We start from the raw sequence: 18,205 nt of genomic DNA, 5'->3' as shown, positions 1-18,205 counted from the left end.
CTCTGAAAATCGGCATTTTTGAAAGGGTTCCAATGAGACCGGGGCTCTTTTTGAAACCAGCATCATCGCCCCCTGCTGGAATAACCCCGGAATTACAGTTTTTTTGCACTTCTGCATTATCTTCATGTTTCATGAGCGGAGGCTGGCGCTTGGTCTGGCAGAGAGAGCTGCCACAGCGCCACACATCTGCAAGGCTTTGAACTGCTCCAGCCCAGGCCGCAAAACCAGCTCGGGCCGCCACTGACTGAGGCAGTGCAGTGTTTTAAAAATGAGTTTTCACAGTGGATCCTGAGAGGTCATTGGGGTCATGGCCTGGGGGAAGACACTGGCTGGTGGATCTCAGAAGTCCAGCAGCAGGATCCCTGCACACGTCCCTGGGGAGTCCAGATGATGCCGGAGCGAGTGAAGGCCCCAGCGTCTACTGCAGGCGCGAGTCGTCATCTTGGACGAGGACCTGCTTCTCTTCCGGTGCATTCACTGATTTCAGGACATGACAGGACAGGTGCTTTATTACATGTAGAACCCAGGATGCTTCAGGACATTAGGTCTGTGGCTTCATACCAACTGGAACTGTGACTCTAGCATAACAGCTGTTGTTAGACTGGCCTTTAAAGTGTGTCTCACGTGTCGAGGCCAGACGCAATAATGTTTCCACTTGTCTGTATCCTACGTAACGGCCAGCTGCCTCCGACGGAGAGCCACCGAACCCTTACCGTCACTTTGCACATGGCTCCTCCCCCCACGATCCACAAACGGAGAAGAAAATACTAAATAAACTCAAATGATGTTAAACTAACAACTAATGACCTTCATTTTCTATCGATACTGCTCAAGGAAAGAGCAGACAGCCAGAGGAGGCGGAGCTGAGTACAGATTCCACCAATCACTGACTAACAGGATAAATGACAGCTGCAGCTCGGGGAGGATTTTATACCGTCCATCACCGTCTGGCTTATCAGCACTGTAACACCGTGTTTCCACCGGACGCAGCGTGACATTACATAAAAGTCAATGTAATCATGCAATTGTCACTTAATCTTGAGTGGCAAGCAATGAAGTGGCGAGCGTTTGAAATAATATAATACGAGGGGGGACCCAAAAGAAACCAGACTGTGGTTATAACGTTTTATTTTTTTATTTTCACATTTAATCAAAACTGTCACCTTCAAAGTCCTCTCCTTCAGCTGGAATCCAGCGCTGCAGCCGGGATTTCCACTGCTCAGAACAGTCAGCATGCTGCTGCGTAACGATCCCTTTAAGAGCTTCCTTCGATTTTTTTTTTCACCTCTTCCACGTCATCAAAGCTCCGCCCCTTCAGTTCGGTGTTCATTCTTGGGAAGAGACAGAAGTCGCACTGGGCTAAATGGAGGGGGTACGGCGGATGGAGCAGCAGTCCCCCCCTCCCACAGCGCCGCCGCTTCAGCCTGACCGCCTCCCGGAGCGCCGCAGCAGGGAGGATCTTCCAGACAGCCTCCATCGTCCTCCAGCTGCCTTTCAGCTCCTGGACATGTCCACCCAGCCTGGTTCTGCTCCTGGTTCAGAGGCGCCGGAGCATTCTGGGATTTTTCGAAGAAGGGGGGGGACTGTAGTAACATAAACACTGGCTGTGAGCTGCCTGTGTGTCTTTGGGAGGTGAAATTTTATACAGTTATGCTTAAGGCTATGCTATAGCCACATATAACAGCCAAAAGTCTGAAATCAGTCTTGGTTTTTTTTTTTTATAACCACAGTCCGGGGACTTTTGGGTCCCCCGTCGGGATAATAATAATTGAACTTTTCAAGCGAATTGGTTTGTTGAGGCGCCAGGACAGCCTGTCAGCTGGAGGCCGTCACGGACGAGCTGACGTAGGGCAGGCAGGGAGGCGGGTGATGCTGCGGCGAGCGGCGAGGGTATCAGCCATAAAACTCGAGCGTGTAGTGCGGCGCTATTCCATTTGTCACGCAGATGAATTCATGTTCACTGCTTCTGGTGGAAACATGTTGGGTAACGCTCAGAACACTGGCTCACACTGGAGGAGGAGGAGGAGGTTTTGCAGCAGCTCCAGGGAGGACGTGTTTCCTGCTACGCTGCTGTTCTGGAGAGATTTCACATGGTTCCACCACCACATCCTCGTCAGACCGCCTCAGGACCACCACATCCTCGTCAGACCGCCTCAGGACCACCACATCCTCGTCAGACCGCCTCAGGACCACCACATCCTCGTCAGACCGCCTCAGGACCACCACATCCTCGTCAGACCGCCTCAGGACCACCACATCCTCGTCAGACCGCCTCAGGACCACCACATCCTCGTCAGACCGCCTCAGGACCACCACATCCTCAGGACCACCACATCCTCGTCAGACCGCCTCAGGACCACCACATCCTCGTCAGACCGCCTCAGGACCACCACATCCTCGTCAGACCGCCTCAGGGCGTGGTGTGACTGAATACATATCGGCGCCGGTTCCCACTGGTTGTTTGATCTTCACATTTCTGCTCAGATCACCTGAGACACATTTTGAAGCCACTGCAGCCTCCAGGGCCCCGGTCCTGCAGGTTTCAGGTCTCTCTTGCAGTCAGTTGGCCCTCCAGACCTCGAGCTGAGACCTGCTACAGGACCACCAACAGCTCCACCCCTGTTCCACTGAAGGCAGGAGCCAAGGCGGCTGAAAGAACAGGGCTGTTCAGCGCTCCATGGCGGTCATATAAGACTTTAACTCACCAGATACGCTCATGTACATTTATGGGCTGTGGAAGGAAAGCTGTGTGTGTGGAGGAGACACACAGGGACACCTGGAAACTGCACACACTAGAGATTATATAGAGGTTAAAGTGGCACACCCCTCAAAGATCACACAATGAGGGAAACACAAAGCCAGTCCCCTGTGGACTGTAGTGGAGAAGCCCTCCCTGCCGTGGGCCGTCGCGTCTGGAGGACCGCTTCTGGTCCACAGCCTGATTGTTGGACACACCGGCGTTAAGAGTTCTAACATGATTGTGAGGGGAAGGTTTTCTTCCTCGTTCTGCTGTGTGAAGAACTTTCCATGCTCTGTAGCATGTTGTACTGTTATAGATCACGGCCAGACATCGACGACAAGACATCCTTTTATTGGGTTTCATTGCGGCAGCACTGATCTCAGAATAACGGTCTGCTCGTCTTTGTCCCTCTGACTGTGGACCCCTGCTGTTGTCTTTGTGTGGTTCCACACTAAAGGACAGCACAGAATGAAGAACCGGACTGACACACCGCACTTTCAGTCTGAAAATGAACAACAGCAGAAGCTCAGCAGATCCCTGGTAGGAGGTTCTGGAGCGTGGGGAGGTGGATCCCGTCTGGGAGGGGGATCCAGTCTGGGAGGGGGATCCAGTCTGGGAGGTGGATCCCGTCTGGGAGGGGGATCCAGTCTGGGAGGTGGATCCCGTCTGGGAGGGGGATCCAGTCTGGGAGGGGGATCCAGTCTGGGAGGTGGATCCCGTCTGGGAGGGGGATCCAGTCTGGGAGGTGGATCCCGTCTGGGAGGGGGATCCCGTCTGGGAGGGGGATCCAGTCTGGGAGGGGGATCCAGTCTGGGAGGTGGATCCCGTCTGGGAGGGGGATCCAGTCTGGGAGGGGGATCCAGTCTGGGAGGGGGATCCCGTCTGGGAGGGGGATCCCGTCTGGGAGGGGGATCCAGTCTGGGAGGTGGATCCCGTCTGGGAGGGGGATCCCGTCTGGGAGGGGGATCCCGTCTGGGAGGTGGATCCCGTCTGGGAGGTGGATCCCGTCTGGGAGGGGGATCCAGTCTGAGAGGTGGATCCCGTCTGGGAGGTGGATCCCGTCTGGGAGGTGGATCCCGTCTGGGAGGGGGATCCCGTCTGGGAGGTGGATCCCGTCTGGGAGGTGTGAGGAGAGCTGTGCAGGAAGCCATCCAACACATCGTTACAGCAAATAAGAGAAACACTAACTCGCCTGTCCCAAAATCAAAACTGTTCAATAATGAAGCGTCTGCTGAAGGACTCCTGTCACCTCAAACACTCACATCCTGAGAACAGAGGCGTCCTCCCATGACTGTCCTCCCAGCATGACCTCTGGGACAGACAGCAGGTCATGCCGGAGCTGAACGGATCGGCGCCCCGCTGAGTGATCCGGTCACACCACAGTCGCCCCACTCAGGTCTGGCTGCTCGGGTTCAGCTGTGACCCGGAGCTGCAGGTCCTCCTCCGGCCGACCTCTGCCTTGAACCCGAGAGAAGAAGAACCCGTCCAGAGGTTTGTGCTCGATCTTGCAGAGGCTGTCCTCGCCGTCGCTGCTGTAGCCGGGGTTGAAGGCCGAGCGGCCCTCCTCCGACGGCGGCTCTGGTTTCAGACTAGGCGTCCGAACGTCGTCCGTCTGAACGGCCTTGTCCGCCTGCAGCTCGCAGCCCGGCCGGTCCAGCTCCTCCGCCCCCTCCACCCCCTCCAGCTCACCGGGCTCCGCCCGGCGGAAAGTGTGGCGAGCGTACAGGCCGATGCAGAACATCTCCACGATGAGGCTGTAGTGATAGATGACTGCGGGACAACACAGAGACAGCACAGCGGCGTCAGGGTCGCTGCCGCAGCGCAGCACACAACATCTCAGCAGTGGAGAAGAGTTCAGGACTGAAATGATTCTTTTCAAAGAACACATTAAAGGGAAAGTACGGTTTAAACATCTGTCACGGTCCGCTCAGCCTCTCCTCCACGTCCACAACATCTTCATCCCACAGATATTCGTCCATTTTGCACTAAACTAGAAGAAGAAAGTTGTTGTGTCGCCCCGGTTGCCCCGGAAACAAGGAGCAGTACTGCGCATGGCACGGCAGCCGTAAACAAATCTTCCAGGTCAGAGGTCAACAGAGCCACAGCATGTATCTGGACCCCGGGCTGTGGAGGAGAGGCTGAGCGGACCGTGATGAAATGTTGGTGAAACTACTGAGTTTTTGGACGATTAAAGCCGTTTTAGGAGCGGCGTTACCGACGCCCCGTCTGCTAGACCTATACGGATGTGCGCCGCTCGATTTTGGATCTAAATTTCTCCCGAAGCTCTATTCAGATCAGAAAAGCATTCTGGGTGAGGAGATTGTTCTACTGCGTTCTATAAACAACATTAAAACTGTTTCAACCGAACTTCTCCTTTAAATTTGTGGACAAAATCCTACTGATGGACGTCTTATGTCATGCTATGATGGTTTCTGGGCGGTTTACTGGCGAGATCACACCGCCACCACTGAGGACAGAGCTCAGACCAGAGGCAGGCCAGATCCGGTACTCACGCTGGGACCTGGTGAGGACGGAGAACGGAGGCGAGCAGGGGAAGACGGCCAGAGCGCCCAGAGTCTCCAGGATGCTGCTCTGCAGGCCGCACAGAACCAGAACCGCCACCACACACACGAACTTGGCCCGCAGCCCGAAGCCGCGCAGGGCGCTCTTGGTGGCTTTGTAGAACAGAAGGTGGCCGTAGAAGGACACCAGGGTGGACACGCCGATGATGGCGTTGACGTACAGGTTGGGATTGACTGAGTCCACCTGGAAACAACGTGAAGGAACTCAGAGCTGGAGATCCAGAAACAAGCAAGGCTTTACTGACACCACATGGGAAACATGGCCGCCACAGCAGCTCCATGACGCCGGAACAGAGAAGCAGGACGGCGAAGCACGGCAGTGAGAGACCCGGAGGGAAGAAAGACAGTGGCAGCAGCATCCAGTGTCCAGCAGGGGTGGACACACATCCAGCAGCTAGGAACTAAAGAGCTTTGAAGAAAGAAACTGAAACAGCTGGAGAAACAGCTGGAAGCACCACATCTCAGACTGCTGCTAAGTGAACTTCAGATATTGTGAAAGCTGAGACTCTGACGGGCCGGACATGTTCTGGGGCTCCACATGGTGTGAAGATGGTAGAAACTGCTGGTCACAGCGTGCGGTCTTCTGGAGAACCACTTCAAGATGAGTTCAGGCGGACGCGGGACGGAGGACTCACGTCTCCATAGTCGTACTGCTCATCCGTCCACAGAACCAGAGTGACAAAGAAGAGGATGCTGCGAACCACAGACAGCTGCAGGACGGCAGCCATCATCCAACCACGACTGCTGCTGCAGAGACAGAGGCAGAGACAGACACAGGGACAGACACAGGGACAGGGACAGATTTGATATTGCAGAAGGCAGTATTCAGAGTGAATTCATCCTGTCACATTGTCCCGGTTAGGAGCGCATCGCTCTGTCCCAGGACAGAGGAACAGGACAGTCCAACACTGAAGCGCTGTGTAAGCTGCAGGTCATGACCTTCACTTCTCCAGGCCGCTTCAGCTGGAAGGCTTCAGGCTGCTCAAAGCTTTATAAAGCAAGAGCTGATGTCCTGCAGAGACGTTCCTGCACCCTGGGCCCTGTCCTTGTCCAGTTTGGCTTCACCTGATCTGACGTTCAGCAGCTGACATTTGTTCATTTGGATTTGTGCGTCTGTGCCCTGATCCACAGATAACAGACATTTTGGTGAAGGTTTCACCAAAACAGTTAAAAACTCGAGTCAAAAGAGTGTCGGGTTAATGTTTGGTACTTCATATTAAAGTGGACCTATTATGCTATTTTTCAGTCACGTCATATCGGTCACAGACACCTAAAAACATAGTATATAAGTTTGTTTGCCCCAAATTCGTCCTCTGTTCAGAGTTTGAGGGTCTAAAAAGTGGCTCTGAGGAGCCTTCTTCAGAACAGCCTGTTTTTGACAGCCTATTTTCCGTGATGAACTTGAACGCATCTGGCCACGCCCACCTCGTAAATTCACTGTCGTTAAGAAAGCACCTTACAGGAAGTTACACCGGAAGTTTCAAAATAAAACACAATGCACGACCTCACGGACGTAAACTTTTTCCTATATGTTGTTATTCCGCCGCCTCGGGAGGAGAGAATCAGCTGAACAGGGTCCAGACAGCAGCGAACGCGGAAATTACTGTTTTTATATAGAATGAACCAAACAAAAGGAACTATTGGATAAAGAAAAGCTCTCATTTGAGATCAAAACATAAACCATGTACTCATCCTTGCTGGAAGTCTATAAATTACAGATCAATGTGGCTGGACGAGCAGAGCGACCTGACAGGAGCGAAATGAGGAGTGTTTTTTTATTTTCTGTTTATATCATGTGTTGTTGGTGTGACATCGAGAGCAGAGAGCCTCTCAGAGGAGCAGCCCTCTTCATCCGGACGGCGCTGCCGGTGTGTGTTGACTTTGCGCCCGGCGCAGTGCGCCTCCGCTGGGCTCCGGAGCTTCGCAGCGTCCCGGCGAGGAGAGGAGCGGCCCAGCGGCCGGGCGAGCCGTGCGTCTCCGCCGGCTTCGGGACCAGCTTCCGTGGAGCAGCTCCGGGCCGTTTACCCAATCGGCCCCAACTCGGCCCTGGAAGTCAGACGCCCGGGCGCCGTCACAGCCGCGGCCGACTCAAAGAGCCTCTCTGCTGGGGAGAGGAGCTCCGCTACGTTCCCATCCCAGCTAACTGTGGCTAAGCTAGCAAAAACTGTCAGCTGGTCAGCTGACCCACCTGAAGACGGTGGAGGAGCTGACTTTATGAAAACACTGGAGATGGATGAGAAAATACAGCTGAAATGAGCGACCTGTCCGGGACCGGGGCCGGCCAGAGGCTGGATTCTCTTCCTGGGGGGGAGTGGTGTTCCTCTTCATGACGTCAGAAAGAGGGAGATTTCAGAACCGCGTGTTTGAGTGTATATTTTCTTAAAAGTGGAGCCACAGTTGAGGGAGGTGACTGAATGTTTCACTTCTGGGGGATCATACAGAGGCTCTGGGAGGCAACATGACTGTAAAGACTCCTTTTTAAAGTGAATTTTGCATAATATGACTCCTTTAAATTACTAAAGTATAGACTGCCAAAGATAATTGATCACTTCAGGCAATTTTATTAAATTATGAATTTGAGTAAACTGTTATTTACTAATCAATATTTACAGATCACTAATCATAAATCAGATCATAAATCACAACCAGTTGCTGTGTTTACCTGTTTAAAGTGCAAAACAAAAGTAATTTATCCAAAATCCAAGATGTATTCATTAACAACGTCAGGTAATCAGTTATTTGGGAATGAGAAATTTAACCATTAAATTTTTGACTGATGAGAAGTTATTGATCAATCAATAGTGGTACAAATGAGCAACCCACTGAAAAACGGGTAAATTACAGAAAATAAACACTACAAATTTAGAATTGGGAATTAACCAAATGTGTGCTTCATTAATTAATAATTCTGGGGCTCCACGTTGAAGACAATAATTGCCAAAGTTGAGTCTCAAAGTTAAAATACTTTAAACTGGTTGTTAATCTTTAGAATAAACAGCTGTTTAAATGATCAGAGAAGCAGAGCTCGGCTCTAAGCTGCTACAACCAGGATCTGGTCACAAACACGCCAAAAATCACCAGGAATCCTCCAGTTCAGCTAATGAGCGACAAGGAAACACGCAGGAACCAGGCCGAACCGCGACGAGCCGGGCCGAGCAGGGACTAGAGGAAAACCGCCATAAGAGGAGCTGCAGAGCCACTATAGAGCAGCTGTAGAGTCACTATAGAGGAGCTGTAGAGCCACTATAGAACAGCTGTAGAGTCACTATAGAGCAGCTGTAGAGTCGATATAGAGGAGCTGTAGAGTCGATATAGAGGAGCTGTAGAGTCACTATAGAGCAGCTGTAGAGTCACTATAGAGCAGCTGTAGAGCCACTATAGAGGAGCTGTAGAGTCACTATAGAGCAGCTGTAGAGCCACTATAGAGCAGCTGTAGAGTCACTATAGAGCAGCTGTAGAGTCACTATAGAGCAGCTGTAGAGCCACTATAGAGGAGCTGTAGAGTCACTATAGAGCAGCTGTAGAGCCACTATAGAGCAGCTGTAGAGTCACTATAGAGCAGCTGTTGAGCCACTATAGAGCAGCTGTAGAGCCACTATAGAGCAGCTGTAGAGTCACTATAGAGCAGCTGTTGAGCCACTATAGAGCAGCTGTAGAGCCACTATAGAGGAGCTGTAGAGTAACTATAGAGCAGCTGTAGAGCCGCTATAGAGGAGCTGTAGAGCCACTATAGAGCAGCTGTAGAGTCACTATAGAGCAGCTGTAGAGCCACTATAGAGCAGCTGTAGAGCCACTATAGAGGAGCTGTAGAGTCACTATAGAGCAGCTGTAGAGCCACTATAGAGCAGCTGTAGAGCCACTATAGAGCAGCTGTAGAGCCACTATAGAGCAGCTGTAGAGCCACTATAGAGGAGCTGTAGAGTCACTATAGAGCAGCTGTAGAGCCGCTATAGAGGAGCTGTAGAGCCACTATAGAGCAGCTGTAGAGCCACTATAGAGGAGCTGCAGAGCCACTATAGAGCAGCTGTACAGCCACTATAGAGGAGCTGTAGAGTCACTATAGAGCAGCTGTAGAGCCACTATAGAGCAGCTGTACAGCCACTATAGAGCAGCTGTAGAGCCACTATAGAGCAGCTGTAGAGCCACTATAGAGGAGCTGTAGAGTCACTATAGAGCAGCTGTAGAGCCACTATAGAGGAGCTGTAGAGTCACTATAGAGCAGCTGTAGAGTCACTATAGAGGAGCTGTAGAGTCACTATAGAGCAGCTGTAGAGCCACTATAGAGCAGCTGTACAGCCACTATAGAGCAGCTGTAGAGTCACTATAGAGCAGCTGTAGAGCCACTATAGAGCAGCTGTAGAGCCACTATAGAGGAGCTGTAGAGTCACTATAGAGCAGCTGTAGAGCCGCTATAGAGGAGCTGTAGAGTCACTATAGAGCAGCTGTAGAGCCACTATAGAGCAGCTGTACAGCCACTATAGAGCAGCTGTAGAGTCACTATAGAGCAGCTGTTGAGCCACTATAGAGCAGCTGTAGAGCCACTATAGAGGAGCTGTAGAGTCACTATAGAGCAGCTGTAGAGCCGCTATAGAGGAGCTGTAGAGCCACTATAGAGCAGCTGTAGAGTCACTATAGAGCAGCTGTAGAGCCACTATAGAGCAGCTGTAGAGCCACTATAGAGGAGCTGTAGAGTCACTATAGAGCAGCTGTAGAGCCGCTATAGAGGAGCTGTAGAGCCACTATAGAGCAGCTGTAGAGCCACTATAGAGCAGCTGTAGAGCCACTATAGAGCAGCTGTAGAGCCACTATAGAGGAGCTGTAGAGTCACTATAGAGCAGCTGTAGAGCCGCTATAGAGGAGCTGTAGAGCCACTATAGAGCAGCTGTAGAGCCACTATAGAGGAGCTGCAGAGCCACTATAGAGCAGCTGTACAGCCACTATAGAGGAGCTGTAGAGTCACTATAGAGCAGCTGTAGAGCCACTATAGAGCAGCTGTACAGCCACTATAGAGCAGCTGTAGAGCCACTATAGAGCAGCTGTAGAGCCACTATAGAGGAGCTGTAGAGTCACTATAGAGCAGCTGTAGAGCCACTATAGAGGAGCTGTAGAGTCACTATAGAGCAGCTGTAGAGTCACTATAGAGGAGCTGTAGAGTCACTATAGAGCAGCTGTAGAGCCACTATAGAGCAGCTGTACAGCCACTATAGAGCAGCTGTAGAGTCACTATAGAGCAGCTGTTGAGTCACTATAGAGCAGCTGTAGAGCCACTATAGAGGAGCTGTAGAGTCACTATAGAGCAGCTGTAGAGCCGCTATAGAGGAGCTGTAGAGCCACTATAGAGCAGCTGTAGAGTCACTATAGAGCAGCTGTAGAGCCACTATAGAGCAGCTGTAGAGCCACTATAGAGCAGCTGTAGAGCCACTATAGAGGAGCTGTAGAGTCACTATAGAGCAGCTGTAGAGCCGCTATAGAGGAGCTGTTGAGCCACTATAGAGCAGCTGTAGAGCCACTATAGAGGAGCTGTAGAGTCACTATAGAGCAGCTGTAGAGCCGCTATAGAGGAGCTGTAGAGCCACTATAGAGCAGCTGTAGAGTCACTATAGAGCAGCTGTAGAGCCACTATAGAGCAGCTGTAGAGCCACTATAGAGCAGCTGTAGAGTCACTATAGAGCAGCTGTAGAGCCACTATAGAGCAGCTGTACAGCCACTATAGAGCAGCTGTAGAGTCACTATAGAGCAGCTGTTGAGCCACTATAGAGCAGCTGTAGAGCCACTATAGAGGAGCTGTAGAGTCACTATAGAGCAGCTGTAGAGCCGCTATAGAGGAGCTGTAGAGCCACTATAGAGCAGCTGTAGAGTCACTATAGAGCAGCTGTAGAGCCACTATAGAGCAGCTGTAGAGCCACTATAGAGGAGCTGTAGAGTCACTATAGAGCAGCTGTAGAGCCGCTATAGAGGAGCTGTAGAGCCACTATAGAGCAGCTGTAGAGTCACTATAGAGCAGCTGTACAGCCACTATAGAGCAGCTGTACAGCCACTATAGAGCAGCTGTAGAGCCACTATAGTGGCTGTACAGCTGCTATAGAGTCACTATAGAGTCACTATAGAGCAGCTGTACAGCCACTATAGAGCAGCTGTAGAGCCACTATAGAGCAGCTGTAGAGCCACTATAGAGCAGCTGTAGAGCCACTATAGAGGAGCTGTAGAGTCACTATAGAGCAGCTGTAGAGCCACTATAGAGCAGCTGTACAGCCACTATAGAGCAGCTGTAGAGTCACTATAGAGCAGCTGTTGAGCCACTATAGAGCAGCTGTAGAGCCACTATAGAGGAGCTGTAGAGTCACTATAGAGCAGCTGTAGAGCCGCTATAGAGGAGCTGTAGAGCCACTATAGAGCAGCTGTAGAGTCACTATAGAGCAGCTGTAGAGCCACTATAGAGCAGCTGTAGAGCCACTATAGAGCAGCTGTAGAGTCACTATAGAGCAGCTGTACAGCCACTATAGAGCAGCTGTACAGCCACTATAGAGCAGCTGTACAGCCACTATAGAGCAGCTGTAGAGCCACTATAGAGCAGCTGTACAGCCACTATAGAGCAGCTGTAGAGCCACTATAGAGCAGCTGTAGAGCCACTATAGAGCAGCTGTAGAGCCACTATAGAGCAGCTGTTGAGCCACTATAGAGGAGCTGTAGAGCCACTATAGAGCAGCTGTAGAGCCACTATAGAGCAGCTGTAGAGCCACTATAGAGCAGCTGTAGAGCCGCTATAGAGCAGCTGTAGAGCCACTATAGAGCAGCTGTAGAGCCGCTATAGAGCAGCTGTAGAGCCGCTATAGAGCAGCTGTAGAGTCACTATAGAGCAGCTGTAGAGCCACTATAGAGCAGCTGTAGAGCCACTATAGAGCAGCTGTAGAGCCACTATAGAGCAGCTGTAGAGCCGCTATAGAGCAGCTGTAGAGCCACTATAGAGCAGCTGTAGAGCCACTATAGAGCAGCTGTAGAGCCGCTATAGAGCAGCTGTAGAGCTGCTATAGAGCAGCTGTAGAGCCACTATAGAGCAGCTGTACAGCCACTATAGAGCAGCTGTAGAGCAGCTGTAGAGTCAATATAGAGGAGCTGTAGAGCCACTATAGAGCAGCTGTAGAGCCACTATAGAGCAGCTATAGAGCTACTGTAATGTGAATGCTGAGCTGCAGGTTGCATATCCTTGTGTCCAGTTTCTCCTTTTCTGAATTGAAACATTTAGCTTGAGAGCTGCTGAAGCATGGCCTGACATGTCTTTAGCATATCCTGATCAAACACACTCTCACTGGATTAAAGAAACGGGTGCCTAATGGGAGCGAGGAGGTACCTGGTGATGGCCACCATGGGCAGACAGCAGCAGCAGCAGCAAGGGAAAGGGTCTGGAGACACCTGCTGTCCAGACAGAGTGGAAAGCATCCGGGCCTTTCCGCCAAAGAAATCTGTGATCAGTCCCATGAACTTCAGCAAAGTGATTGAGTGATACCTGGATGGGCACACACACCTTCAGAAAGCAGCAACACAACGCCTGATCGACTGGTCCTCAAAGACTCACAGAGAAGCAACGAAGTTGCAGAAGGAGGAGGAGCGTGGGACATAGAGGGCTATGAGGGAGGTCGCTGCAAACACCTGGAACAAAACAAGCTCATCCACATCTGGCGGCTGCTGCTCTGTGCACTGAGAGATTTTCATCTGAGTCAGCTTACCGGGTACATTCCTAAGATCCAGAGGTACAGGCGCTTCCGTCTGAAGGATGGGATGTGGCGCAGGAAGAAGCCCACCTCCTCCAGGAAGACCGCCAACAAGATGAGAGCCAGGCCGGCCGGGATCAGGAAGAGCCACAGTTCATCCCGGATGGCTGAGACAAGGCAGAGACAGGCAGCTCACGTTCCGGTCCACCGCAGCCAGGCAAGCCAGCCAATCCACTGCCTTGGGACCTAAGCTGGTTCTGGACTGAATGCACTGCCACATGGTGTGAGCTGTCAGTCAGACCGGGATCTGGTTTTAATCTCTCTCCTGCTCTTACAGCTTTCTGTATGTCTTTTAGTTGTGTCTCTGCTTTATTTAGATTTAATCCTTATCTTTCCAAAAGGAGAATTTGGCAGTGTGCAGTACGAGACAAGTTTTACTGGACTCAACCTGGAACATTTGTCATCTTGGTAACACTTTACTAGAAGCACCCGCTATAACATTATAAGTACTTATAAACACTCATAAATGATCATAATGCTTCATAACCCACTATACAGCATAGGGTTAGGTCCTGATGTTATAAAGCATTGTGATCAGTTATGAGTGTTTATAGCTATAGTTATACAGTGCTATAATGTACTCATAATGTGTTATACAGGGGTGCTTCAAGTAAAGTGTTACCGTCATCTTCAACAGTGGCATTGGAGTACTTTAGAAGGAGAGTCTGCAGTGCATTTCAAATAAAAAGAGTTTATGAACGCTTGCTGGAGCTGCTGGAGCTGCTGGAGCGGCGCTGAAGAGCTCATGTGGCTCCGGGCCTGCAGGCTGCAGATATCGACCCCGTCATGACTCTTGTGGCTGAGACCGTCAGAAAAGACCTGCAGAGCGGCTGGAGCTTCACTCACCGCTGAAGAAGTCCGAGGACAGGGGGATTTCAGGACCCAGCCAGCTGCAGTTTGCACCTCTCATGTTGGATTGTGTCTGCAGCATGTTAACGAGCAGATGGATCAGCGCCGCCGGTCTGGACTAACATGCTGAGGGAGGAACCGCGTTTCCTTCCACCAGCCGCACATCATTTCCTTATTGAGCCCCGGAGCTGCAGTTAATGATCCACAGCAGCAGGAAGGACAGGAGATGGGTCGAAGTCCACCTCAGCCGTGAACGCATGAGTGAAGACTGTCCTCCACCCAGTCCTCACACCACCCAACACCCAGTCCACACACCACCCAGTCCACACCACCCAGTCCACACACCACCCAGTCCACACCACCCAACACCCAGTCCACACACCACACACCACTCAGTCCACACACCACCCAACACCCAGTCCACACCACCCAGTCCACACACCACCCAGTCCACACCACCCAGTCAGCTGCAGGCAGGAGAACGGCGTGAAGAGCTGGAGAGCAGCTGGAGCTGAGCGGCGGCGGAGCGAGGAGACGTCTTCAGCCACTCTCCCCAGCGTCGACTCACAGCACTGTAAAACACCACCAGGACTATTCTTCCTGCTGCCTGTGGCAACGTGCACACATTACCACCCAAAAAGAAAAAGAAAAGAAAGGAGAGAGCTCATCTGGGCCGAGGGCTTTTGGGAGAAAAGGTATGCCGGATCACTAGTCTCGCACTCTTCGGAGCAGCACCAGAAAAAGCACATCAAAACCCGGGCTGGTGTGTTATGACTCAGTGTTCCAAGGAATTCTGAGAAGATTCCCACAAACCGGACATTTCTCCCCCCGTGTGAGCGGACGAGGGCCGACTGACAAAATGAACAATATCATCCCCTAACCAGTCCTTCATGTCTCGCCATACTTCATAGAGACATCACTAAATACCAGAGCGTTGCCGTTTTTCTCCTTTGTCCAGATGTGAAAACGTCATTTCAGTATCTTCTACCAAATTGTAACTGTGAGCTTTATAGAGTGGGGAGAAATTCAGCCGTAATGGGTGTGTATTGGAGAGGCTCTATTTTAACCAAAAAGGTTTCTCTCACCCCCCCGGCCACATTTCTGGCTCAATCTCCACAAATAATGCATCAAAATGTAGCCACAGTCCTCGTGATGCTCACAATACTCTCGGCTTCTCTCGGTTGGTTCTCTCTCCAGGGGCATTTGTTTGAGGACAGCACAGAGTTTTCTCCATCTGCTTTGGAGAGAGTTTCTTGCTCAAGCCCAAAAGATCCCACATCTTTACAAACTGGCCGTGGCTGAATGGACGGTCCTGCAGACACGAGAAATCTCAGGATGACTGAATAATAGGCTTCTGACGCTGACAGCGAAAAAAAATCACTTTCACTTCTCAGTTCTCAAGAAACAACATTCCTTCAACCATATGGATGGAAAACTGCTGACTGTGTGGTGGCTGCTGGTCTCCATGGCAACAGCCTGACAGCTCACAGTGCATATGGAGGAGTCACACACACGCACACGCACACGCACACGCACACACACACACACACAATAGTACATAATACAATAATAAGACCAGGACAAGACCAGGACTAACACAAGACATACACCAAGACTGAGACCAAGACCAAGACCAAGAAAAGCCAAGACCAACACCAAAACGAGACCAAGACAAGACCAAGATCAAAACAAGACCAAGATCAAAACAAGACATACACCAACACCAAGACCAAGGCTGTGTTCCAAACCGCGTACTTACCTACTACTCATACTAACTTATTGAGTATGCAGTGTGTTTACACTGGCAGTATGCGATTTTGAGTATGCGAGAAGTTCCCGGATGCATACTGCATTCGCCATTAATGTTGAGTAGACATTGTGTGTTCACTACTCATACTGAAATTACCCAAGATGCAACGCGGCGGACAGCGGTTGCGCCAGACAGAGCTTGCGCCGCCTGGCGGCCGGCGGGTGTGGCGGGGGGGCTGGCCCCGCGATCTGGGTCCGGCCCCGGAGGGTGTGAGAAACTCTGCGCTCGCCGGCGGGCCGCCGCTGGGGTGCCGCGCCGCACCGGGGGGCCCAGGGGGCCCGGGGGTCCGCCGCCGGACCTCCGGAACCGACTCGGTGCGACGCCCGGGGCGGGCCCGCTCCGCAGGACCGCTGGGTGAGACCGGGCGTCTCGGTCCCGCTGCCGAGCGGGTCGGCGGGGAGCCGGTCGGAGTGGCGGGGGCGGCCGGCGGCGTGATCCATGGTCGCCCGCCGCCAAAGCCCGACCGGGCCCGGAGGCTGGGCCGCCGGGTCGGGGGACCCGTGCCGGGCGAGGGGCCCCGGGGCGGGGGACCCGTGCCGGGCGGGGGGCCCGGGGCGGGTCCGGGTTCCTGTGTGCTCTGCCTCTCTGCTGCTTCTCTGCTTCTCTGCCTCCTCCTGCTGGAGCCGCTCACCCCGGCTGGCTCACATTTCGCCGAATTCGTCCCAACAAAATCATAACCGGCTGGAATTTGGACAAATAAACGACACACTCGGCTCTAAACCACCACTTTGTCGCCTAATTTAAAAAAAAATCTGGATGAAGTTCTACATTTGAAGAGTTTAGAGTTAAAGTGAAATCAGCTTTAGCAGGTCGATTTCAGCTCAGGGAGGAGTGCAATGCATTGTGGGTTATTATGTAGTATGCTGTAGTGTAAACGCTTTGCATACTGTCTGATGGACTGAGTAAGCAGGATGCAGGATGGATAGTATGAGTATGGAAGGGTGTAGTAGGCAGTATGCGGTTTTGAACACAGCCCAAGACGAGACCAAGACCAAGACGAGACCAAGACCAAGACGAGACCAAGACCAGCTCAGCTTGAGACCAAAGAAGCAGTGTTTCTTGCCACCCTGCTTTAGCAGTAGAACGTCGGCGTTCCTGGTTCCGCTGCTCAGTGCAGACGAGGTTCTGCTGAGCTCCAGAGAGCAGCCGGTCTCACAGAGAACTCTCTGGACATGTGGACATCCAGTCTGCGAGGCCGCAGGCCCTGTCTCCACGCTGAGGACTGACGCTGGACTGCTGCTCAGGACGGACAGGACTACTGACCCCTGGATGGTGTCTTGTGTCATATCAGCTCACAGCAACGTTTGAATGATTTAAAGTTGTGTTTCCTGTTTGGAAATGATTCTGCCAAGTGTTCACTTCATCAAGCATATACTCCGTTTTATTATCAGTAAACATGTTACTAAAGTTCCATTAAGAGGAATCCCAATTCTGACTTATTTAAAACCTTTTTTTCTTGAGTAATGTAACAGCTACATTTCCTAGTAATAAGTTACTTTTAAAATATCATAACTCAGTTACTAAGTTCAGTAACTCAAACGTATTTATAGCACTTTTCGCAGAACAATGGTCCCAGAATGCTTCACAGACAAAAGCAAGAACAAGAAAAAGGATCAATCATAAAGACGCAGTGAGTTCCTGCTGGTGTGAGGGTCTGGGGGTCCCTGAAGCCTCCACTGAGTCCAGGACCAGGTCTGCAGGGAGCTGGTTCAGTCCGGGACTCGGCAGGTTCTGCTCAGAGGACCTCAGGCTCCGGGCCGGGCTGGAGGGCTGGGTTAGGTCTCTGATGTACACGGGAGCCTGGCATGTAGGGGTCAAAGGTCAGCACCAGGGTTTTAAACTGGACACGGAACACAGCAGGGAGCCGGACGAGGGATTTTAACACAGGTGTGCAAGTTACTTTTTTAAAGAGGTAAATAGTAACTATAACTAAAAGTAACTTGACAGACGCCCTTCTGATTGGCTGGCATTTCTTCACTTCTGTGAATTTCAAGAGACTGTGGAGACCGAGACCGAGACCAGACCAGACCAAGACCGGTCTCGAGAACTACAAGTCTGGAGGAGCGCTGCACTGCTGGAGGCAGACGGCGTCAGACCAGACGGGACAGGACTCCCTCTGATCCGGGACAGGTCCAGTCTGCTGGACCTGCTCTGACCTGCAAGTCCTGTTTGGAACTGAGAACTGCTGGAGGTGAAGCTCCTCTGTGTTGTTTGTGGACGGTCCTGGACAGTCTGACCCGCTCCCTGACCCGCGAGGTTCCCTGACCTGAAGGTTCCCTGACCTGAAGGTTCCCTGACCTGAAGGTTCCCTGACCTGAAGGTTCCCTGACCCCTGACAGCCTTCCAGCTGTTCCAGCCGTTCCAGTCGAGTCAGCAGAGACTTTTTAATTCTCATTTCTTTCAGCAGTTACATCCTGTCTGTTTACAGCTGGTTTTTTAAAGCCTCGAGGGCACA

General features: G+C 51.7%; 1 protein-coding gene across 1 annotated transcript; it reads right to left on the bottom strand.

Moving 5' to 3' along the window:
• Positions 1 to 3,266: 3,266 nt before the first annotated feature.
• LOC115407486 (organic solute transporter subunit alpha) lies at positions 3,267 to 14,001 on the bottom strand. Its single transcript, XM_030117832.1, has 8 exons — positions 13,938 to 14,001; positions 13,047 to 13,198; positions 12,896 to 12,969; positions 12,671 to 12,826; positions 5,958 to 6,069; positions 5,254 to 5,506; positions 4,193 to 4,510; positions 3,267 to 3,838 (listed from the first exon to the last, which is right to left on the bottom strand). The coding sequence occupies exons 1-8, from the start codon at positions 13,999 to 14,001 to the stop codon at positions 3,267 to 3,269; spliced, it is 1,701 nt and encodes a 566-aa protein (XP_029973692.1).
• Between the last annotated feature and the right edge of the window lie 4,204 nt (positions 14,002 to 18,205).

This window comes from Salarias fasciatus, chromosome 20 (assembly GCF_902148845.1).
Source record: "Salarias fasciatus chromosome 20, fSalaFa1.1, whole genome shotgun sequence".
NCBI lineage: Eukaryota > Metazoa > Chordata > Actinopteri > Blenniiformes > Blenniidae > Salarias > Salarias fasciatus.
Note: the sequence above shows the minus strand (reverse complement) of the source record. Positions and strands in the feature narration are given on the sequence as shown.